This window comes from Aythya marila, assembly GCF_965140915.1.
Source record: "Aythya marila genome assembly, chromosome: 13".
Classification (NCBI taxonomy): Eukaryota; Metazoa; Chordata; class Aves; order Anseriformes; family Anatidae; genus Aythya; species Aythya marila.
Window position 1 is genome coordinate 18,477,987 of NC_139054.1, and position 25,572 is coordinate 18,503,558.

The following is a 25,572-nucleotide window of genomic DNA, read 5'->3' on the forward strand; positions in this document are numbered from 1 at the left end:
ATTATCGGTGAGAATATAAGAAATTTTCCTTTAGCTTCTACACCTAGACTGCATGGTCAGAGTTTGCAGATTTTGCTCAGTAAAATCGCCACCTGATTCAACAAAAGATGCTTGCCTAAGAAGAAGCTCGTACTGTCGCTTGTCAAGCCTGTAAATCACTTGTCATGACTTAATGTTTGCCTTGGATATTTTGGAGAGAGAACAGTGACCCGCTGACAGGACGCAGCAGCATTGGCACTAGTAAGAGTTTGATCCTTGTGGTCCAGCATGAGCAGCTTTTAGCTAAAACAATGTTATATACCGGTAACTTTCACAGGCTAGAAACAGTCACCAAAGGAGAAATAGTAGATCTTATAGAAGACTTAAATACCAAAACATTCCAGATCCCCAGGTCAGACAGTTTTCTCTGCAGTGCACAAGATTGGAAGTGGTGTCTCCTTAGGTCAGTGAGTATCTGCCTCATGTAGGTCTTAGGGAGCTGCTGAGGCTGTGTCTGGTTCCTGAACAGACCTGAGCCTGAACCCCGTTGTCCTTCAGCTCTTCTGAAAGCAGGTATCTTTGCCCTTTTGAAGAACTTTCTTCAACTATCTTTGCCTTTTTTAAGAAGGATTGCTTGTCTTTAGAAACTGGGCCCTGAGAGAAGAGTCTGTCTGCTGCACTAGACAGGTGTTTAGTGATCAGTGTATATGGATCAATTGCCTTTTCCTCTTCCTCTCTTGGATCTCGTCGCTCAGCTGTTGGCTGTTGTGGACCCACTGTTTACCTTTCCTCCTGAAGCTTTCACCTATAGAAAATGGTCAAAGTTACACTGGGCTAGAGCGACCAGCAGAAAAGTAGCATGAGGTTGTCACTTTGAGGGTAGGGCAGCTGCCTGGAAATAGATTTACGTCATCTCAGGAAAAGGAAGCAGTTCAGGCTGATGTGTTACATAGTTGGCAGTGATTGTTTCAAAGTTTTGAAAGCAGAAACATCTGCTTTTTGTGAGGAATCTGATACTCTGATTGCCTGTTATTACAAGCCTTGTAAAGGATTTAGATTGCCAGCACCTGTTACCTAGAAACTAATCAGTTGAGGTTCGAACTGGGCACCCAACTGCTAATTCCATTAAACTGGGAACCCAAACTGCTGAAACACCCAGCTCCGGAATGCTGATGTCTTGGGAACTCTAAAGTCAGAAGGTTATGGTTAACAAAGGGTGTACCATGTTAGGCAGCAGCAGGGTAAATGTTTCCAGGACTGTTTTGGTTTTGTAACTTTAAGTGGAATTCAGACACAAGATTTCATTGGTTCAGGTCTTTAAATCTGTTTCTGCGCTCTGATGAAATTGATGAAACATGTTTTTAGTTCTGAAGTGCAAAATCAGATCCTTTAAACATTGCAGTGTACTGGCCATGATGGTAGTTCTTGGTCCACAGGAGACATGAGGTTGGCCAACACTTCACAGAGAAGGCTTCTGTGGTTCAGAACTGTATGACACATACAGCATTACTGATAGCTGACAGGAACGGCATATTTTCTTCAATGCTTGACACCATTTTCTAATTAATTTTGTAGAATAGATTGTATAACTGCGGATGGTACTTTTTTATGTTTATTATCTAGCTATAAATACATGTGAAATTTGGTTAACTTAAAGGCCCAATCTGCTACTCACAAAGTGCAGGTGTAGCATCCTTTTCAATCTCCAGCCCAATGTTTCCCAATACAAATGTAGATTTAAGTCCCAATGCTATGTTAATTCAACGACAAATTCACTTTTTTGTTATTTTTTTTTATAATGGGCTCCAAAGCTGACAAGGAAAACTGTTGAAATAAACTCTAGGCTGTTTCTTCTTTTTCCACGTCTTGCTTCTCATCATTTTCAGGTGTTCCAGAAGCTGCTGTTTCATCAACACTGGGGTATTCGTTTGTCATGTTGCTTGATGGAACTGTGGTTGCAGGTATGTTTTCTTCATTCGGTACCTGAACATACTCTGCATTGGATTGTTTCTGAGGCATTACTCTGCAGGGAGACAGGATTAGGATTGTAATTTCACGTATTGAAATCCCATCTACACTAGAGTCTTTCAAAAGAACATATCTTCGTAGTTTTGTCATCTGAACATTAACCCCCATATTATTAGGACTCTGTTATGAGAGCACCTGAGAAGGTACAAAATCACTGTTAAGACAGAGATTGACAGTGGTGGATAATAAGACTGATCAGTATCACTGGTTTAAGTGATTTTATTAGAAAAAAAAAAAAAAAGTGGGTTTTAGTATGTTTAAATGCCAGCTCATTAAAGCAGAATGGGAAACTGAGTAGTGTTGGACAGTGTCTGAAAAGGGATAGCAAAATAAACTGGTTGGTGTGAGCTTTCAGGGAAATTGCATGCAGATCTGGTGTCCCATTCGAATACATAAACATAAGGTACAGTCAGAAAAGAGCTATGAAAAGGCTGATATCTAGAAAAATATTTTTAGTAATAGATATGAATTCCATTTCCCTTATCAAAACAATAATAAATCAACTCCCAATATTTAAGTACTTTAACATGTAAAAAAGTATCAAATACTAGTGGGTTAATTCAAGGTAGTAAGGTTTATTAGTAAGGTTTATTAGGGTCCAAGCACTTAATCAGAAGTTAAAGCTGCATCAATTCAAAGCAGAAATCATGTGCATGAGGGGCCACTGGCCTGGATTAGCAGTAATGCCCATCAGGAAGTTTTAGACCTCTGCTACGGGGCAGTGTCCAGATGACATGACAATCTTTTCTGGCTCAGCTGCATGTATTAATTAAACGTTAAACATCATGGGGCTGACTGTGTAGCATATGAGATGATACCCTGAAGATTTGGCGATTTAGGAGAGAAATGAGCAACCAAAGCACAGGAAAAAAAAAAAAAGACATTTCCAAAGCAGGATCAAAATGGACATTCTGGGCTCCATTCTTTGCCTAAGCCTTAGTGGCTCCAGACATTTGAGATACGTTAGAGTATCCCAAGCATGTGTCCCATAGCCCTTTGTCATGTCTAGTAGTCGATTCTCTGAGAGAAACCCTTAGCTGCTATACTTTTTTGACTTCATCCACCTGTTATTAACAACCACCATAAACTTTTAAATACAAAGCACTGTTTTTCCAACCTATATTTTAGGTATTGTTTGGTAGTAGCTGCATGTAAACATAAGGAAGAGGGTAATGACCAACCATATTACAAGTGCAATAGCCTGAAAGTCACACAAAAGCAAATACTCCCACTTCAGAAGTTTTCTCAAGCCTTGTATTATTTACTCTTCTATAAATGTTTACAGTGTTTATGTTTTACTTTAGCTCTGGTTTATCAGCAGTGCTTTACAGAAACAATTGTCTTAAAATCAAGCAAACAAATGAATTCTTACTGCATTTCATTACTTGATGACTTCTTTTTCTTTGCTTTCTTGGTTAAGACCCAGACGATAACACAAATGATAACAGCTGCCACAATTGCTCCAATTAATGCTCCAGCAACAATAGCACTGTCTGAATCTAGAAAGGAAAAAAAATTAAATTTAAGTATTAATCCAGCAAAATCCCATACAACTTTAGTGGAGGATCCTTTACCAGAAAGAAGGCATTCAGTTCAAAGACCTAAAAAACTAAGTATGTTTTTCCAGGAGAGAGGCCAAAGATACTCTAGGAAAAAGAGAACTGGGCTTTTATGACCTTTTCTGCCTTCTTTCTTAACAGTTAGCACCCTACTCACAACAAGCCCCATGTTTATGACCGGCTAAGGGAAATACTGGGTTGTTAACATTGGCCATAGTTGAAAGCCTTTGTTCTTCAATCCTTGCAAACAAAATCTGAAATTGAGGTTGCCTTTATCTCTGTTGCTCAGCTGCATGATCTGATTGTTTGTGAACCCTAAAAACCTATTTCCACTTCAGCACAGCTGCTAGCTCTGACCTGCCATTTTCATTTTATAGACCACTGAGTAATTGAGTACTCATTTCAGGGACGTATCTCATGATTGCTTATACAACATACACTTGGCTCTTGTTAAATGTTACTGTTTACATGAAAAATCTGCAAACAGATACGGTTGACTACTGCCTGCATTTCCAAAAAAAAATAAAATCTGTTTCAAAGATATTACAGCATTTTCCTTCAAAGAGTATGTCATAGATCATGTAAGGGATTATTTTCACTTACGCATTGAAGTTAGGTCAAGCTCACAGGTACTGTTCCCCATGACATTGCTGGCTATACAGCGGTAATATCCTGTTTCAAAGGTAGTGAGGTTGCCAATGTAAAGAATGCCAGTGTTTGGATCTGTGGCAAACAGAGAACAGGTACAGATTAACATTTGTATACTTTAGAGGGAAATGATTTTCTTTAGTTGGTATTAGTGAGAGCTTTTAAGAAAAACAGTACAAGCTAAAGGGTTTTCCCATTATTCTTTCATTCTTTATATATATGTATTCTTTAAATCCAAAACATTTACCTTCTTTGACAATTACTACAGAGGATTCTGTAGGAACATATTAGAAGATGAGTAGTATGCCCATACTCTATAAGTAAGTCTGTCTAATGTTTCACCAGCACTGATACTATTGTCATTGTAATTTCATAAATGAAAAGCTAACAGGTACTGAAGATGTTCAGGATGGTTTTCTTAGCAACTGAATGAAAAATTGCCTTAATTTGAATGCAAGTTCACTCAAAATTCCAAAGGAAGGAAGATGTAAAGGTATTAATATTTCTCCCATTTTAACATTGTTTACATTTAAAGTAATGGTTGGTATAGACAAGACTTTAATGTGCCACAGTTTTTATTAAAACAAACAAACAAACAAGAAGTTTTTTTAACAATAAGAAAAAAATAGCTCTTTGTGACAGCCAATTTGAGTGTGTAAAAATATGAATTTGTGATACTGAACGTCAGAAGAGGAGGGTAAGTTTTAACTGCCCTATGTGATGCAAAGTGTTTGAAATCCTAGCTGGTACTACGGCACTCTGGCTGTTGAGCATGGTATGGCAGTCCTGTAGTTACGTACTAAATTGCTCAGTCACAGGCGTGAGGGTACTGTCGTCTACTTTGTACCAGTGGTAGGTAGGGTGAGGCAATCCCTCTTCACATTTGCATAAGAGGTAGATTAGATGGCCTTTCTCTGGCGTTCCTTCTATTTTGCAGAAAGGCTTTGATGGTTTGACTGTAAAAGAACAAGAACAGAGACATGAGTTCACACCCAGGGCTGCAGGCTTCCACACTGGGGTCTGTTTCTGTGCTGCTGTAGTAAAGAATAAAACCACAGTTACAGATTTCTGTCAGAGAGCATAGTCTTGTTTGTGCATCTGACCAAAGGCTCTCCTGTAAAGACTTCAATAATACTAAATATATACACGTGGCCTAGGATACATTTTTATTATCTTTTCTTCCTTTGCATGCTAAATAAATACTATTACAGGGATGGTGAGATGTTAGGCATTGATGGCAACTATCAGTTACTTATACTGGACCAGCCACTATACATTCTCTAGCATTTTCTGCCACATAGCAGCATCTTTCCCATCTTTCCTTCAGGGCATTGGAGCTTTTCCACATAAAAAGAGAGAGTCAAGGCCTGATTCTTCAGTATCTTGCAGTTGTGGAATAAATAAATCAACTACAGTTATGTGGAGAAAAGAAAAGAGAAAAGAAAAGAAAAGAAAAAAACAAAAAAAAAAAACAAAAAAAACAAACAACAACAATAAAAAAGTTTTGATAGTTTCCCTACTTTGTACACTGAAGATTTTGCTTCTGCTTACAGCTATTATTTTTCATTTCCTATGTCTAGGCATGCTGTTGTGTTTTTTTGGAGTACCATCACTAGGACTATACTGGCAATGAACACAGCCAAAGTTTATGTGCATAAGTTAGTTTTCATGGGAAAAGTACAGTCTCTTCCCTTATCTGCTCCAAGATTTACTCTTTGGGGGATTTTAAATGAGAATTAATAATTGTACTGTGAAAAATGTGACTTTCAGGAAATGAATTTACATGTGTCTTTGTCCTGTACACGGAAGACGGGCAAATGATACTGCAATCTCCTTCATAAGGGTTTGATTTGTACCTCTGACCAGGCATGCGTTCTCAGTACAAAAGCAATGGTTAGATGGGGTTAGTACAAACTTTTGACTTACTAGGAAGTAAATGTCATTCCACTCTTTTTTACTTCTTTCTGAAATTTTGGTCTTTGCTGGGCCTGGGTTATGCTTAAAAGTAACGGCTTCACAGAGAAGTTGTCATTTACAATTAGAAGGGCTTTTTAGTTTGATCACAGAATCACAGAATTTCTAGGTTGGAAGAGACCTCAAGATCATCGAGTCCAACCTCTGACCTAACACTAACAGTCCCCACTAAACCATATCCCTAAGCTCTATGTCTAAACGTCTTTTAAAGATTTCCAGGGATGGTGACTCCACCACTTCCCTGGGCAGCCTGTTCCAATGTCTAACAACCCTTTCAGTAAAGAAGTTCTTCCTAACATCCAACCTAAACCTCCCCTGGTGCAACTTAAGCCCATTCCCCCTCGTCCTGTCACCAGGCACGTGGGAGAACAGACCAACCCCCACCTCGCTACAGCCTCCCTTGAGGTACCTGCAGAGAGCGATAAGGTCGCCCCTGAGCCTCCTCTTCTCCAGGCTGAACAAGCCCAGCTCCCTCAGCCGCTCCTCGTAGGACTTGTTCTCCAGGCCCCTCACCAGCTTCGTCGCCCTTCTCTGCACCCGCTCGAGCACCTCCATGTCCTTCTTGTAGCGAGGGGCACAAAACTGAACACAGTACTCGAGGTGCGACCTCACCAGAGCCGAGTACAGGGGGACGATCACCTCCCTAGCCCTGCTGGTCACACTGTTCCTGATACAAGCCAGGATGCTGTTGGCCTTCTTGGCCACCTGAGCACACTGCTGGCTCATATTCAGCCAACTATCCACCATCACTCCCAGGTCCTTCTCTGCCAGGCAGCTCTCCAACCACTCATCTCCCAGCCCGTAGCTCTGCTTGGGGTTATTGCGCCCCAGGTGCAGGACCCGGCACTTGGCCTTGTTGAACTTCATGCAGTTGACCTCAGCCCATCGGTGCAGCCTATCCAGATCCTCCTGCAGAGCCTTCCTACCCTCGAGCAGATCGACACACGCACCTAACTTGGTGTCATCTGCAAACTTACTGAGGGTGCACTCAATGCCCTCGTCCAGATCATCGATGAAGATATTAAAGAGGACCGGCCCCAGCACCAAGCCCTGGGGAACGCCACTAGTAACCGGCCTCCAACTGGATTTGACTCCATTCACCGCGACTCTTTGGGCCCAGCTATCCAGCCAGTTTCTAACCCAACGAAGCGTGCACCAGTCCAAGCCAAGAGCAGCCAGTTTCTTGAGGAGAATGCTGTGGGAAACGGTGTCAAAAGCCTTGCTGAAGTCAAGGTAGACCACATCCACAGCCTTTCCCTCATCCACCCAGTGCATCACTTTGTCATAGAAGATCAGGTTCGTCAAGCAGGACCTGCCTTTCATAAAGCCATGCTGACTGGGCCTGAAGTGGCCCTGCAAGTGCCGCGTGATGACTCTCAAGATAATCTGCTCCATGAGCTTCCCTGGCACTGAGGTCAAACTGACAGGCCTGTAGTTTCCCGGGTCTGCCTTCCGGCCCTTCTTGTAGATGGGCGTCACGTTTGCTAGCCGCCAGTCAACTGGGACCTCCCCCGATAGCCAGGACTGTTGATAAATGATGGTAAGCGGCTTGGCCAGCTCCTCTGCCAGTTCTCTCAGTACCCTCAGGTGGATCCCATCCGGCCCCATCAACTCGCGCACATCCAAGTGCCGTAGTGGTCACCAACCAGTTCTTCATGGATAGTGAGGGCCACATCCTGCTCCCCATCCCCTTCCACCAGCTCAGGGTACTGAGTATCCAGAGAACAACCGATATTGCCGCTAATGACTGAGGAGAAGGCATTAAGCACCTCCACCTTTTCCTCCTCTCTTGTAACTAAGTTTCCCCCCGCATCCAGTAAAGGATGAGATTCTCCTTAGTCCTCCTTTTTGTGTTGATGTATTTATAAAAACATTTTTTGTTATCTTTAACGGCAGTAGCCGATTGAACTCCAGATGAGCTTTGACCTTTCTAATTTTGTCCCTGCACAGCCTCGCAACATCCTTATAGTCCTCCCTAGTGGCCTGCCCTCTTTTCCAAAGATTATAAACCCTCTTTTTTCTCCTAAGCCCAAGCCACAATTCTCTGTTCAGCCAGGCTGGTCTTCTTCCCTGCCGGCTCGTCTTTGATGATACTAATCAAATAGTATCATTCTTTTTCCAACACGAACAATCTAGTGAACTTGGATAATTCCAGCTACCTGCTTAAATCAGGTAGCTTTTCGAGAGTACGAAGTAAATCTGAAGGCCTCTCGGGGGACCATGAGATTTTGCTGTAGGTCAAGCAAGTGTAGCAGCTGAGTGGTATCAGGCCAGGTCTGCTTCGTCTGGAAGCTAGATGGCACCACAAGCTCTACCTGCCTTCAAAGCCCTCGGAGAAAAGCTTTGCGTCAGTACACAAGTGAGCCCTTCTTTCTGCATCACAGGCCTTGTTCATCACAGCCCCGTCATTCCCTCTGCTGCTGCTTATTTTGAGGCGTGATTTTTTTTTGTAATAGGGCAGGAAAACTACAGTACAGCAGTACAGAGGAAAGGCACTTACCCAGCACATTGACAATCACTGATTTTTGGCTCTGGCCAGCATCATTCAGTGGGCTGAAAACTTCACAGGTGTAGGAACCAGTGTCAGAGGGCTGCATGTTGGAGATTGTTATCGATGCGTTCCCTGGACCTGTTGCAGCTGTGATCCTGTTCTTAAACTCTCCATAGGAGTAAGACTGTCCTCCTGAATAATAATAGATCTGTGGTAGAAAATCCATTGTTAGTTTCAGAACAAAAGATCTTACTGCCACTTTGTTTGCTGCTTGTAACTGGATTATGGTTGATTTTTGATTAAGTGAAGCAAGGTCACCCCCTTTCTTGCACCTTTCCCCAAGAAAACAGAGATAAACATGTGGTACATTTGCATGTACATTTCTAATGGTTCTTAGATGACAAGCTTTTCAGGACAGGGATTTTTTTCGTTGTATAAATGGACAGTAGCTATTTTTTGTAGGTCCTTCAGTCACAGACTTAAGATCATTGACCATTGTATGACAAATCTGTGTACAAATGCTAAGTTATGCGCAATTAATAGTGGCACTAATTGAAGCACTGATCATTTATGATATTATTAATATGCAGCTTAGTAGAAGATTATGACAGGAATGGATTTGTCACTGCAAAAAGGGGGTGGCTGCAGAGCTTTCCAAATATAGAAGCTAGCAAACAGAGAACTGAAGTGAATCCACGTGACATAGGTCTAAGCAAACAAGGTGCCTGATCTGTCTGCCGTGAATTTGGAAGCAATAATAGTGCAGTGCAAGAACACCAGCAGAATCATCACACGTGCAGTTAGAGCAACTATGTTGTTCTTGTTTGTGTGATCAAGATCAGAGCCAGTGTCATGAACTATCTTGTTTTTTTTTTTTTTTTTTTTTTTTTTTCTTTTTTCTTTTTTCTTTTGAGTTTATAGCGTAGATGGAAGTCAAGAACAGCTGTTGGCTTCAGTGCTTGAAGTCATACCTGTTTGGGACCAAGAAGTTCCCCTTTTACTATACAGTAGTAAACTTCTGCAGAATTAAAGGCATGGTAAGCAAAAATGTGTCTAAGGAATGCAGCATTTAAATTAAAATTAGCTGTTTAACATTGATGGATTTCACTGATTTCAGTAGCATGAATTGTACTTAAGAGCACTCTGGGAACAGAGTTGGCCTCACAAGCTTATAAGCCCAAACTCGTTGGCTGAACAGAAGGATAAATTGTGTTCATTATGGAGACTGGTTGGTAGTTTGAGACTTGGGCCTTGAGCTGTGAATACTTCATCTGCTTTGGGGTGAATATAATAGTTCTCAAGGAGTACGTGCATGCTGTCCTGTCTAACTCTACTGGGAAATCTAGATCTGGAAGAACAAAGCTAATGTGAAAGACTATGGAACGTTAATTACTTCTGTCAGATGTTACTAATAGTATTATATATAAGTGGCAGTGTTTGGGATAAGCAGTATGCTCCCCAGTGCACAAACACCATTTCCTAGGCAAATGGAGTGGCTGCAGCACAATCCATAAACCATTTTCTCACAGTGATGAGTGGTAACTGTACAGAATTACAGTTTGGCACCCAAATGGATCTAACATTTGTCCCACTGACAGTATTCTGGAATCAGCACTGTAAATGTATTTATTGAAGTTGGACCCAACAACATGTTTTTAATAGAAATAGTTGGAAAATGCTTGTAGGAAAAAGTTTCACAGACTGGTGTAAAATGCCATTCACGCCTGACTAATATCAAAAGTTCTTTTTTGTCAAAGCTTCCTGCCTGTAGGGACACTGCAAATCCCCAGGCAAGGAGTATAATTTGCTTTACTTTGCAGATCAACTGATTGCCTTTTGAATTAAGAATATTTATTCTTAATTCTATTTATCCACCCTGATACAGTGTTGACTGAAATCTTTAAGCAATGTTATCTCAGTGCCTTTATTAGCTTAAGGCAAGCTACACCCCAAAACTGCCTGAACATAGCTGGTGTATGCAGTGATAAAGCTTTGAAATGAAGGTCAAAACACAAGGCTGTACAGCACCAGCAGCCCTGGTACTGCAGCTTGGCCCCATCTCAAGTGCAGTTTTGTCTGCTTTCCAGCCAGGCTTGATCTGTCCCTGCCCCAGGATTGCAAACACCAGGTACAATTGATGCAGGGCTCTGAGTACCAAAGCTACTACGTGTGCTGCCAGCACGTGGGAAACTGGTGTTACAGCGAGGAAGGATAACAGCTTTAATGTTAGCACAGCGTGGGCTTTGTTAGCAGTCTGCAAGACTGCTGGAGAGACTCTCCAGCTTCCATTTTTTGCATGCAAGCCCATCAGGTTTAAAAGTGGCTTTCTGCTTTGCTAATATAAAACTGATATACCTGTAATTAAAAAAAGCTATTGGCTGCACTTCTTTCATTCTCTACTTATGGTAGTACAAGCAATAACATAACGTTATACACTGCTCAGTTCAAGAGTTTGAAGTTACAGAACCTGTGAATTCTGACCTCAGGCTTCTCTTAAACAGATATTCCTCTACAGATCACAGCAGTGATGGATTTGTGCCTCCTCTTTGTTGGTAGTGTGATGGTCATTTGAGTAGGGTAAGGGCAGGAGCTTCCATCAGCTTCATACTAATGTGAAATTCAGTTGCACAATGTCTTATACGAAGTAGTGCCTGATTTGCAGCAGTGTGAGAGGAGAGATAGGTTCATTGTATTCTTTCCTAGGGCTTCACTATTGAAAAAAGGTCTAAATTCTCTTTAGCCTACCTCAGAGCCATTTGGGATTTATGCCTGCTGTGTGCCAGCTCAGCTACAGCACATGTTCCTGGGAAACAGGTCTGGCACTGCGAGTTGTAAATGCAGTCAGAGCATGACAGTAAACAACACAGAGGAGCAAGTGCTCCCTGTGAGTGTGATGTAGTTCATCTGATGTCAGGGTGAATTACGCATCTAAGCCCTCATATGATACACTGCGAAATTAATCCCCAGTGCTCTTTCTTCCTTTCTGAATGGACACAGAGGAAATATTTTGTGTACACTGTTAAATCTGAGGCAGGTGTCAGCACAGCAGAGAATATTTCTTCTCTTCGTGGATTTAAACTGAATCTTTTAGTATTTTTGTTGTTGTTTGAACTATGAATATATAAACACAGTTGAGCAGCTTAAGGAAATGCACTTGGTTCCCCTGCAGGCTCCTGTCCTTTCTCTCTTTTGCTCCTGTATGATGCTTATCTCACTAGCTGTGGAGTTCATTGCCTGAGGGAAGGTGGTAAACACCAAAAAGGCTGAGTAATGTTGTGATTAATTACCGAGTGTATATCTTGTCCCAGAGGTATGATTGGGTTGTGTACACAGGAAATTTCATTCAAGAGGAACATGTTTCAGTTAATTGGCTGCGAATTTGTAGCCCATTTTAAACAATACACTCAAAATTAATATTTTAAACCCTTGTATAAAAAGTTTGTATATTGTCCTTAAAAACATCATGTTTATGCCTTTCCAAAAAAAAAAGATAGGAAAATATTTGCAAAAATGTATCTATGCCATTTCAAAAGTCAAAAACTTTTTTTCTGTGGAAGATAGAGAAAGCTTCTTTTTTTCTTTTTTTTTCTTTTTTTTTTTTTTTGGCATCTGACAGCTGATATCCCTTCCCACAAGTATGCATCTCATTGACATTTCTTTTCATTTCACCTGAAATGTCTTTAAAATGTCTACATGGGAAAAGTATAAATGTAGTCAATGGCAGTCCCTTGCCAGAGGCCTTTTTAAATCAGCGTGATAAATATGTTTAAAGTCCAGTATCTTGAATGTAAAAAGTACCCAAGAAATCTGCTGTGTTCTCTGTAAAAATAAGCACTTAATGTCCTCAAGCAAACCATGAGCAGCTATAGTGAAGTTGATGATTTACCAGTGGAAAAACAATACCGTGGATGTAGTAATGGTTGCTACTTCTAATTACCAGCTTGTTTGCTCATGCAAGTTTTTATATAATGATGCCTTTTCACATTTCAAGGGAGCAGCTGCCTCAGATGACTAATCAAATAACTGACAAAAAAAAAAAAAAGTGAGATTATCACTCCTAAAAATGCTGTCCCTAATAACTCCACAGTCTGAAACAGCAGTTTCTGCAAAACAGTTAAAAGCTGTCCAGAAAGTCTCTCCTTGGCCTTGGAAAGGATTGCAGTTTGTTCTCTAACTTGTGGGCGAGGGTTTGCTTAACGCCCAGCGGTGTCAGCAGTCATCCCTCCTGGCTTTCTATGCCAATGGCATGGTTACTCTGTGTCTCCAGAGTCTCAGTGTCTGCTACAACCAAGAGGATTTGGTCTCATAGCGCTCCAAGGCAGTTGAACTATTTGTGTACCTGTTCAGCGAATATGGGTTACAAACAGAACAGGGAAGAAAGTGGGAATGGTCATGCTAGTTTGGAAGAAAATCTTGGTAACCTCGATGCTGGAGGCAAGGTCATTTGTGTCGTGAATTCAGAAGGATCTGGTACATGAAATCACACATCCTTTTCTACCTTCACCTGACTTGTGGGAAGGCTGTTCCCCTTCTTGTGTGATGGTAAGGAAAGTGCTCACCTGAAGAGGAAGCAGTTGGCAAAGCTGTGTTGAGGGTTTTCGAAGGCTGCCAGATATCTGGCAGAAAAGGAAAAACCCATCTACAGGTTTGTTTATGCAGCATCTCCCATAGAGCAATCTTGTTCCGTGGGGGGTAGAGCACACATGTGAAAAAACAGGCAGAAAATTAGAAGAAACGTGCCTCCATCTGCTTCCTTTCCCTTCCTGGGGCTGGACAAATAGATGCTAGAATTAGTGTAAATGTGCGTCTTTCAAATGGCTTTGGATGGACTCAGTCCAGGTCAGTGTTCCTGCCATCCCCTGCTGCCATCACACCACATTGCTGTTTTGCCTAGTGCGTCTGGGTGTCAAACTTGTAAAAGCAGATGTACTTGAAGATGTGTTACAAAACATGCCACTTAATCTGCACAGTAGCCTTGACGTCCTGACGGTGAGGCAGAACCAGGACATGGCTTCCTGTCTAATACCTATCTTCCCACCCACAGCCCATCTCGCTTTCTCCCACCAGCAGATGCAAAGCTGGAGCATCCTGTCTGATGACGTTTCTCTAGGCTGATGTATTCAGCATCTCATTCTGATTCACAGCCCTTGCCTGGAGAGCTGTAAAGCTCAGGCACTCGGAGGCATTCCGGCCCCAGCAGCGTGTTGTTCTATCATTTTCTCTTTGTCATTTTCTCAGGCTACCATAAAAAGAACTGTTGAAGTCTCTTTCTCACCAATAAGTGCAAAAGGAGATGTTAACAACTTCAGCAGATAGGTATCATCATCTCTTTCTGAATTCTGAGTACAGACAGAATTTATAAAATAACCAGGGAAAAAAATGTATTCATCTTTCCCTTAAGCATCTTACCGTCTAATCAGAGAGCAAATGCTGCACTCTCCAAGTGTTAATTAAAGCCCAAGGCGCAGATTCTGAGCTTGCTAGATAAGCAGGCAAATGCTCACATGTGCGTTGGTTTCGTTGACGTGTGCCATGTGACTGAGCCTGGCCCCAAATGCATTTGCTCATCCACAGCTGCTTTCTACACATTTTTAATGGAACTTTGATCTGCCAGACTGCAGCAGGGATATTCTGCCCTACATCACTGGGATTTTTGTCATGGGTAACCGAGGATGACTGGAAACCTCTTGTCACAATTGCACATTGGTAGAAGAAAGGGATGGAGTCAGAAGCCTTTAGAGAATTAATCACTCCGCAGCTTTAACTGGCGCAAAATGCTTTGGAGGATCATTTCTTTCATGTTCTCACAGGGTCATTCTTGTGGCTGAACTATTAGTGAGTAATTTCTACAGCGTATCAAGCACAAACATGCTTTCTCAGTGCCTTTGGCAGTTATCAGACCTCAATTTGCTTTGGGCTGCACCCTGTACTTCAATGTGAGACAGGAATCCCACTCAAAGAGGGTTTGGAAGGAATTCTGGCTGGGACACCGGCCAGCTGATGGCTGAGAGGAGGCTGGTTCAGCAGGCAGCTTTGGGTTCCTCTGTACGTCACAGCCCAAAATGTCACGTTCTAGAGGGGGGATCGAGGAGGAATATTTTTTCTCTCTGTAAATATCTAGCCCCAAATCTGGGCTATTCAGCCTTGCTCACATTCAGCCCAGAGGCTCCTGGTGTGTGGACATGCTATTCAGATACTCTTTGGGTAGAATATTCTCGAAGGATCAGTTACTAGTTCAGCCACTTGAATAGCTGTGGGAATAAAGCAACAGCTACTTCCAGAATAATTCTGATAGAGGAAAATGCAGTAAAAATTAGCGTGAGGTAAAAGCTCTGAGTGATGCATCTGATTGAGCTCATCTCAGCCATGTGCTGGTTTTAGGATTTTAACCCAGAACATAATTACAAGTTTTATAGCAGTATAAATCTAGCAGAAGCTATTTAGCTCTTTTTATGTTGTTGTTAAGATTGTTTGGTTTTTGTTTGTTTGTTTGTTTGTTTCTTACCTTGTATCTCCAGCTACATCTTCCCCGTGCATCTGTCACATACACCATCTTTTGACAATGACTGACTGACTTTTCATCCATACTCAGAATACCGTGACACGGGGAGTGCTGTATTTGAGTAAAAATGGGCTGGTCTGAGAGTTAAATGAGACTGGAAATGTGCCCCCAAAGTCCAAGAGCCTGTTCTCTACACAACTCCCCTGAAGGCAGCGGTGCTGTTCACAAGGGCAGGGTGCCTCATGCTCAGCACGTTGTGCAGATGTCTTAAGCCCTGAGTAACAGAGTGGGATGCAATACCATCTTATTGCTGAGTTCTACCTAAAATTAGGCAAACTAAGTGTCCTACTGGCTCCAAACACATAAGTTACAACCTGATCTTTTTCTACTTGTCGCCACTCTCTTTTTTGCTCTGTTGTCTGCATAAGCATGCCAGTTTATTTGACCTTCTCTCTGCAGACTGTCACCCCAGCACCAGAGAGAACCACAAGCAGCCAACAGCAACCCTAGTGGCATCCAGGAATTGCTCTGACTGCACTGACAGCAGGGTCTGTCTTCCCTTCACTGGAGGTATTGCCTTTGCTTTCTGCCATTAAATGAAGCTGTGTTTTTTGGTGCCTGCAGGGTCACTGAAGTGTTAGATAAGACTTGGTTTTAAAAACATCACCCTTAGGCAAAACAAAATGCTCATGTATCAGAGAGGCCCCTTCCAGTAAGTTATCTGTAGTGCTCCAGGCAGTGCTTTGCAGAGGCTTGTCTTCACTTGGGGGCTGGATTGGGCTGCTGTGCTCCAAGCCAGCGTCCCCTGCAGCACTGACAGCCCCTGCAGCACACGACCTCAGGCATCTGTGACTGGAAGCATGTGTGGTGGGCTCTCAGGACCTAGTCTTGCCCCTTGCTGCTAAATGACACTTCCTTGGTAGCACAGATAGGAGAAAAATGCAGAGCTCCCTTGGGATGAAAGCCAATATACAGAATAAATGGAAGATACCATTGCTACAGGCTGCTACACTCCTTCCCTCACTATCATCCATCAGCAGTTTTGCCAAAGCAGTGTTAATGTCATCATTTGCAAGTATTTCAAGGTAGGTTTTTTTAAGAGAATTTTTCCATGAGAGGCGTATCAATAATTCACCCAGCATCTCTTGCAAACAACAGCCATTCCTTTCCTTTACTCCTCTAGTTAACTCAAAATTTCATCAATAATACTGCAGTGAGCATATCTTGGGTAGCTACGCAGTGTCTCTGATAATTTCACTTGCTTTAACTGTGGGTGGCCTGGGCTGGAGGCTCGAGGTGTGGTGCTGGTTGGGTTCAGGACTTGGATTTAGGTTTGCCAGGCTGCAGCCTCGCCTGTGCAGAGTCAACAGAAAGCTTCAGTCTTTCAAACATTTATTTAGGTGCTTTATACTGAGGTCAGCCGAGTGACTCAGAGCATAAAATGAAGCACAGATGTAGATCTTAGCAGGAGCTGTGAGTCTACCTTAGGAAGCAGATAAGGCTGAGATATATTCTGTTACTCTGGGTGAGCTGAATAAGTAGTTTTTGCCTCAGTTTGTCTATTGGTAAAGTACAGAGAGTTGGGTAGTTGGAAATTTCTCAAGATCCTTGGCTGGGAGCAGCTATTTAAAAATAAAATTCATCATTAAAAAGACATATTGCTAGGGCGAAAAAGGCCAAAAAAAAAAAAAAGTAAAAAAAAAAAGTAAAAATACACATAACTTCCCGTTTTCCATTAGTTGACATTTACAGTATTTAGTTCAAATAAAGAGAATTACTTCCACTGGTGGAACTTCTCAGGATAGGAGCAGAATTAGGCTCCAATTAGAGAAAAGTTTAATATTCCTCACTACATATACCTACACTGTCTTCAAACCAGCCCAGCGAACACCTGCCTTTCCCCTGTTTGCTGCCTTCCTCCTCATCGCAGTGTCTGCGAGCAGCCGGCTGTTTGTGGCATCTCCTCCCCACCCATGTAACTGCCATGGCTTTTAGCTGCTGAGCACCTGCACCAGCATTGTGGCGAAGGGGAACAGGATATGAAAACACCACAACAAACAGCAAAGCACGCCAGCCAGTTTCACAAAGCAAGCGCTGGGAAGCATTGGGTCTGTGCACTGATGTACAGCGCTGCCTAAGCTTGCAGCAAGGTAAAATCTGTGGCTGAATACTCCAGGGTGTTAAATTAGCACTGGCACCAGTCCTCACACTGATCTTATTGATTTCCTTCGAAACAGAACTGCGGCTGAGCTCACATATCTCAGAACACTGCAAAACTTGTAACATGACGGTATAAAACAATAACATTATTTTTAAAAGGACACCTATGGCCTCCATACTTAATATATATATAATGTCCTAAAATCTAATAATGTAAAGCTCAGCCTCATTAATCTTAAAAGCCAAAAGAATCTTAATTTGAATCTAAAGAATCTAAATTTGCCTTAATTAATTCTAACATACTACAGTGTTAGCTTTATTATTTGCTGCCACTGCAGAGAGAAATGGCCGTATTACCAGCTATGTAAATACACATTATTTATTAGGATGAAGATTTCATTATGTTTGTTATGGAGAATATCCCCCTGTTAATTCTTTTTATACTAGCCACATGAATAACAGGGTCCTCAAGACAGCGAGCACTTAGTGAGGTGCTGGGAATATTTAGGATTGTAGCAGGTGAGATAACAAGTATTTTCTGTAGCTTTCTGAAAAATTGTAAGTCTCCTATCTTTAAAATATTTGGCAGACATTTTCTACTCTAAAAAAAAAAAAAAAAAAGGAAGCTGAAAATTTATCCATTTAATTGTTGAAAAAATGGCAATTTTTTAATAACAGTATAATTTTTAATATTTTTTTCTGGAGAAAATAGACGCTAATTATAAGGAAGTATTCATTATTTATTTGAGATGTGTTAGATGAATCTAAGTATATAATAAAATTTAATAATTTTATCCAACTTAACATGCAAGCTGCTGTTCTGGTATTCAGTAAACTATAGTGCCAACATGTTCAATTGCGCTGTTTTTGTCAGCTCAACAGTATATTGAATATATTTTTGACTTGATTTTAGTATTCTTTAAACAACGTAAGCCAAAGCTGGCAGTCTCTTCCGTTGCCATGCATATACTTTCTACTAGGAAGAAAATATGAAATTTAACTTCAGCTGCATGCCAAGCAACCAGGGCAAAGCCAGGTTTGTAGAGACAAAGATTATTTTGGTTTAAACCTGTAGGTGAAAAGTATACATGCTGCCAGGCACTCTGTCCTTTCTGAAACCCAGAAAACTCACCAGTGCGAAATGGAAAGAGCAGCCTCAAATTGCTGTGGGTTTAGACAGGTTGAAAATCCGATTCCATGTTCAGCTGTGTTGTGTGACTTCTTTAAATTGGTATTTTTCACAAGCAGTCACAGTCCTTTCTTACCACTGTTTGTATTAACACGATTACTTTTGCTGTGAATAGGTTCAAAATGCTGAGGAATCACTGTGTTGCAGTAAAAAGCTTTGGGACCAAATAATACAGGGCTGAATGGGTTGCTAAAAGCAGTTCAATTAAAGCACCCCAGTCCTGCAGCTCTGCACATGCATGCACCCTCTGAATACATCAGCAGAGGGAAGGGCTTTCTCCATGCCTCACTGAGTGTAGAGCTGAGGATAACAGGCACTGCAGTGAAGGGAAGTTTTGCCTCTGTCCTCAAGGAGGATGGGATTAGCACTACCTCATCACCTTGCTAGATTGTATCGACTTTATTTAATGACAATGCAGATCATCCATTACCAATGGATGTGTGCTGTGGTGTGAAAGTGAATTTACCATGAAATTAGTACCAAATGGGGAGAAAACCAGATGCATTTTTTCCAGTCCTTCTAGGCACAGCTTCCCCACTGAATTCAGGGGGAGCTGCAAAATCCGGGACTGAGTGCTAAAGAGATTGAACCGTGAAGTTTCCCTGGCATTTCGGAGCCTCGCATCAGTTACTTTTCCTTTTTGGAGCATATTCCAAACCACCCACAGTATGTTCTGATTACATTCCTTAGGGGATATTTTCTCATCATCCATCACAGCTTACAAATGGTTTTTCCCCTCTTGGATCTCTTGATGCTGTCCCATGCTCCCTCTGAAATACTTTCAGCTATAATCTTCTTATTTTTCCTGGTTGTGATCAGAAAATGTATTTCATTTTTTGTCTTGCAATGAGGAAAATCTAACGCAAGTAAAATGGAGAGACTGTAACTGAATCTGGAGAATATGGGCTCGATCCTGTCTTGGTGCTGTACTTCCCACCTGAAGGAGTGATTGAAGTCTGTGCTACAACATACTGGATCAAAATTATAATGCATTACTCTATGCACAATTTAGGTAATGTGAAGCTGCCACCCTTTTGTGAGTAGTTCTTTATTTAAGAACAGTTTTGACTTGAAAAAAGCAAATGATATGAGTAACAACTACTCATACAATTAGTCAGAAAGGTGTGCATATATCAGTCTGTCATTTAGCTGGAGTCAGAACTTGGGACGGGCCCACTGTTTGTGCTTGTCACTGCTAGAGGCTTTATCTATAGCTACGACATACAGCAGGAGGGTAAGCAGTTCCCCTGACCTGTGTTAAATTGCTCTTGCTTGCATACTGGCTATTGCTCAGTGCCAAATGTAGTAAGTACTGTACGTTCTGCAAATTGCACACAGTCTAATTCTGCTCTAATTGATAAACTGAATAGAAGGTATAACTCTATCAGCCGTGGCAAACCTCTGAATATAATGTTATTAGGAAGTTGTTAAACACGACAGGAATATCATCAGAGTGGGCTGTGCCAGTGATCTAAGTCAAACCTGTTTACATCAGCTCTCAGGTGTAACACCGAGCAGGAAAATTGAACTTGTAGGAAAAAAATGTTAGCAGTAATGTTAAAACTAGGGGGGGAGGGAGGGGGAACAGGCTGATTGTCTTAAAGGCCAAGCATGACACTAGGGTGTCGAAAGAAGTCACGGTCTTCAAGGATGCAGTGATACTTCTAAGCAGCATTTCTTCTTATAAAGGAAAGCATTGCTGACTGCTCAGCACCTTGCTGGGTGAGCTAAGGGGAACTCAGAACCTGCATGTTATGCTGGATTAATTTCACACCCAAACATTGGATTCATTGGTAGCTCTCGTAGTCTGACTGCTAGCGTGGGTATGTACAGAAGTTGCACATCCCATCCCTGACTCCCTGGAGGCAGTCCAGGCTGCTCTGCAAGGCCTTCAGAGCCACGTGAGGGGCTGGGGCAATGCTTACAGCAGGCAGCTGCCTAGTACTTGGTGTCCCTCACAGTCCTGCTGCCCCCTCCATGCTGATACTCCATCGTACCACGCTGCACTGCTGCAGGGGGAGCTGCTGGTCTCAGGAAGGGCAGGGAGCACTTGCCTTTGATCTGTAATTGTTCTGCTACTGCAGTGACACCCACGGGATGCTGCGAAATGCTAACCCAAGTTAACTGGGGCAGATTTCCCACTACTGCTGCTGACTTGGGCTGGTGGCCTGTTACGCACTGCTCTCGTCCGAGCCACCCAATAGCAGCGCTAATGGAGCTCGCATTTGACCCTGAGGTGGGGAATGCATTGTCATAGGCAAGGGCGTCTCACCAGGAAAACACGTTCACAATAGGAGGAAGTGTCTGCCAGACAAGAGAAAAGGGAGCTGGTCCAGGGGCCGGAGCACTTGTGTGATTTTTGGACACCTCAGCTTTACTCCACGTCACGCTTCCTGTGTGACTTGGAGCAAGTTGTTGAAGCATCTGAATGCCTCTCCTACCTTCTCATAAGTTTCCATGAGAGCCCAGGCATGCAGTAGGAATTGGGAGCCTCGGTAGCTTTGTACATCTGCCCTAAAATTCACTGCACCTCAGTCCTTTGTCTTTAGTGTGGGAACACCAATGTTACCTGCCCCCAGGTATTAGTGAGGATAATGCTATAAAACATAACAAGATTCTTTAAGGACATCAGGACATCTTAAACATATCTTCAAATTAATAACAAATAAATATCTTACGGTGTGCAGCTGGCTCTCTTTGGCACTGTAAAAGCTCCACTGGATAAAGAAATTTCCCAGCGGCTGAGAACTTGCGTACGTACAGAGGAGGGTTGCATTGCCGCCCGTCGTGACATTCACTATCTTCTCAGGAACGGTCACCACAACGCTGCCGGCGTGACCTGTGGGCAGTAAGCATGGTGAGCAGAGACCTGCTGGGGCCAGCTCCGGGAGCAGGGCAGGAGAGCCTTGCTCCTGCTTTATCTAAACAACCTGAAGGAGATGTCTGTCCTTCTCCTTTCAGCAGTTTCCCTTGGGCTTGATGGGGAAGTTTTCATGATAACGAGCTGGGAGTGGGTAAAGCTAACAAGCACATAAATCCCCAGAATAGCTGTCCCCTTAAAACCAAGAATATTCTGACAAAGCAGAGCTGAAAGCAGGCCTGTTCTCACCTGCAGAGGCTTGTCTTCTTACTGAGAGCCTGCGGCTCAACGGAACCTTTCTTCTGCACTCTCAGTGCTCTCCTGAACCTCACGCTCTCGCTCACAGCTGTCCTGAGGCCTCGTTTACACCTTTGTTGCCTTCTTTTCTGCAGTTACTCCTTTAGATGTCTGATCTTTATCCGTGGCTCACCATCTGCTACAGCGTTGTCTCTTCTTGTATTCTTACGTTCTGTTTCTGACTCAGTGGCACTGTTGGGTTCCCCCAGTTTGGAGCCTAGCAGCCCTTCTCCATTTTCCTTTTGCTAACTACTTTGCTTATGTTTAGGTTCCTTATGGCTTCCATGCAGAAGTTGTGTTTTTTTTTTCCAATGTATGAGTGACAGAGGCAAACATACAAAATATTCTTCTCTTAATGGAATATCTGTGCATCTTAGGCTAGGGTGCTGCTTTTTAGAATTTAAACAGAACCTTCAGCAACATCAAAAGAATATTTTGCTCAAATTATCACTATCACCCACATGAGAGAAAACATAGTTTAAGAAAGAATATATTTTGGCATTTTTAACCATGCAAATGTTGCAGATCCATCAGCTCCTACAGTAGGCAAGCCTATCTCAACCTAAAATCTTTGGAGTCTGACTTCCTTGTTTGATAGCTTGAGTATTAGAAATTCAGTGGAAGGAAGAAGGCAATAATCCACTTTCCATGTCAGTGTTGGCTAGGATTAGAACTAGCAAGCTTTAGCTACAGCGAGATTTGCATTATATGTGAGAACAGTCTCACGGGAATGGTTGCAGACTGACCTAAATTAGTGTGGATCCTGCCTTGGGGAAAGAGGGCATCCCAGTGCTATCTGTAAGTCCTGCTTGTCCTATGAGTTCCCAATAGCTTAATCCTTACTGTAATCTAATATGAAAGCCATGTAATGTTATTTTAGCTGTCTCAGTTCATTGTTCTCAGCTTTAACAATTAGAGTTGGCCAGAAGATTATAGTTTCTTGCCACAATAATACTTGCAAGTATGTGCATTAATTTTCTCTTCTTCATTGGAATTAAGCTATGGTCCTTCAACACAATGGCAAACTACTGAAAACATAATTTTTCCAGTCATCTGCTCTGTGTGTTTCCTTCATCACTCTCTGTGTCTGGAGTCAGGAGTGCCACAGCTTGAATATTACAAGCTTTTCCACAAGAAGTTAGCTGAAATGACTCCATCTTCCATAAAGTTATATGTTTAGGATAAATACATTCAGCTGAAATATACTAGCATAGTTCTAGTAAACATATAAGGCCAAAACCTATAAAACTTTATTTGTCCAGCAAGGTTTTTAAAAGCCACTGCTAATTCTAAGATGGTGCTTTTGACGGGAAATGGAGTAAGCTGGAACCGCACAGCCTATTCCCACATCATGGAAGTTAGAGAGAGCTTTGCTTTGTGTTTAATTCACTGTTTATGGTTTCGAACTCGTAATCCCATCTCATCCATACAGCCCTTTTAATTTCAGTGAAAAAAGCACATGAATAAAAAGTGACCCCATAAAAAAGGCTAGTGTGAGCAGGGCTATAACTTCTTGTTAAACCATTGGTCTGTCTTTTACTCAGCAATATAACTGTGTGAGCATTTCCTTGCTACAGAGAAAGTGACTGCAGTTAACTGGGAATCATCCACTCTCATTGCAGTCCCATGAAGTTTTTAATGCTAACAAATAAATACCAGTTTGCTGATATTTTGCTGGCCTCCCCAGAAACCTTCAGTCAGTGGTTCCCCTTGCTACGGCCACACTGCTAGCCTTAAGTCCACAACATTGTTTTGCAAAGTATTTGTACCAGCAATGAATTCCTTTTAATTTCTAAGGCAAAAATCTGTGGAGTTTGTATGCGTGAGAGAGGTGACATTGAAATACTAGGAGCAAATATTTAAGTTATTTCTTTGGCATCCAAAATAGGTAATTCCATCTTGAAAAGAAAACGCGTAATCTAACTTTCATTTTCGTTAGTGGACACAGTTCATCTCCTCCTGGAGAATTAGACTTAAAATATCTACTACTGCATATATTAAAAGTAAAGCTTAGCACAATAAATTGTCTTTGAAACATGAATAATATATTATCTTTAATATACCATATATTTCCTAGATTCCAACGAGTATTACATCCTCACTTAACTTCACGGAAACCCAAATGATTATATGCATGCTTAAAGTTAAGCATACCCCCCAAAAAATGGTGGGGATGAGCCCAAGGCATCATTTCCCAGGAATATCCTGAAGAGATAAAAAAGCCAAATGTGATGAAACCAGCCTTGAAGGTTAGGTTTTCTCACATTCAGCTTTTGGCTCCTCTTGAAACAGTCTAGCACTCTACATGTGAACTCTTTGCCTTGTCCTGTCTGTAAAGCAAAGCATTGATTTACCAAAGCTAAAATTCCGTTCTTGAGCAAAAAATTATTACCAGTCAGAGGGCAGCTTGCTGATTTCCACAAATTAGCGTGGCATTGTAGCCACAATATTCATTCCATCTAGAAATAAATCCAGAGTGTTTTCCCAGTTTGCCAGTCACGTTGACCTGCTCTCTTATTTCAATAAGTTCTTCTACTTCAGTGTTACTTCAATCAGTTTGTTATTCTTACCTGCAAGGGTGGCTAGGATTGGAAGTATCTTCAGCATCGTTGCAAACATCTTGATGTTTGGAGAGAAAAGAGACCAGATGCAGGTTCTGACTTCAACTAAAACTCAACCGTGGCTTTTTTTTTTTCAAGTGGGTTTTTGTTTTCCTTATCAGCTATGTGTCAACACGTCAATAAGCTTTTTATTCTCCTTTATCACATGTATGCCTTTCTCCGACTAGTGGCGTGATTGTTCAGTTGAAACCATTTTGTGGGGTGTGAGCAACTGAGTGTTTTGTTAATATTAAACTTTTGAGTCAGAGAAGCCCCAGTTCTCCCACCTTTACCAAGGCCCAGCAGTATTTGCCCTCATAAGTACTCCCGCTGAGCACAACCAAAGTATTTGTGGATCTATTAACAGTCAATCTGATTACCAGTGTTGGAGTCGGGCCTAGTATGAATAAGGAATAATCTTTATTTCCTGTTAATTCAATCATTTTTTTTAAACGTGTATCTGGAGATAATACTTGGCTAGTACAGTTCTGTTTTAAAATTTATTTCTCACACCATTTTATACAGAATGGTTATGTTGGACTCATGATTGCCTTGAAATTTCTGTACTGAACTCATCAGGAAGATAACACACCAAAATAAAGACAAAATAAAACAGTTTATCCTCTAAACTGATAATAAAATTAGTTTCATCCAGTCTGAATGCATGAAGTTGGATGCTACTAACACAAAATGTCAAGGTGAATATATTGATTTTTATTTAAATCTTAATACCTGATGTATTTAGCAAAAAACAGTGGATGAAGGTTAGAACTAACTGCAGTAACTTACAGTAGATTAGTTTGTCCTTGGTGAATTTAAAACACTTTCTCTAATTCTCTGAGGCTCGTGAGGAACACGAGGTGCTCAGCTTCTTGAGGAAGGCAGCTTTGCTGTCTTTATTCCATGGCATTCGCCTGACGCTAGTGCAAAGCCCTGGGCTGAGATGGCAGTAGCTGGCTGTGCACCTGCAGCCATGCGGCAGTAGCTGAAGACATAACAGAGGGCAGCATTGCCTTTTAGATGTGAGCCTGCAGCTCTGCCCAAGACAATGAAAACAAGCAGTGACTTTTTTTCTGTGCTTGGTGAAAACACAGGTCTAGTTCATGCCTGATAATCCAGCCTCTGTAGTGATGGGCCACCCTTTCCACGGCCAGGGCCTTGGTGCAGCTGGTGAAGCCCTTTTGGGAAGTGGGGCTCAGCCTCTGGCCGTGTGTAGTGGGACAGCTGGGAATTTCCAGGCTCACCCTCGTCTCTGATGGCTTGTGAAGATTCTTCACAGTAGAAG

General features: G+C 41.9%; 2 protein-coding genes across 2 annotated transcripts in view; one reads left to right on the forward strand and one right to left on the reverse strand.

The window, feature by feature from the left end:
- Positions 1-1,818: 1,818 nt before the first annotated feature.
- On the reverse strand, positions 1,819-24,306 carry VSIG1 (V-set and immunoglobulin domain containing 1; the record flags this gene model as incomplete). Its single annotated transcript, XM_082770479.1, has 8 exons — positions 1,819-2,002; positions 3,380-3,506; positions 4,170-4,289; positions 5,015-5,170; positions 8,689-8,887; positions 15,185-15,292; positions 21,209-21,369; positions 24,258-24,306. The coding sequence occupies 8 exons, from the start codon at positions 24,304-24,306 to the stop codon at positions 1,819-1,821; spliced, it is 1,104 nt and encodes a 367-aa protein (XP_082626605.1).
- Positions 15,657-25,572, forward strand: part of LOC309882939 (synaptotagmin-like protein 2) — a 56,155-nt gene continuing 46,239 nt past the window's right edge. Inside the window, exon 1 of the mRNA XM_082770477.1 lies at positions 15,657-15,751. The gene's annotated coding sequence lies outside the window, so the exon portion shown is untranslated. The remainder of the gene's footprint in view (positions 15,752-25,572) is intronic.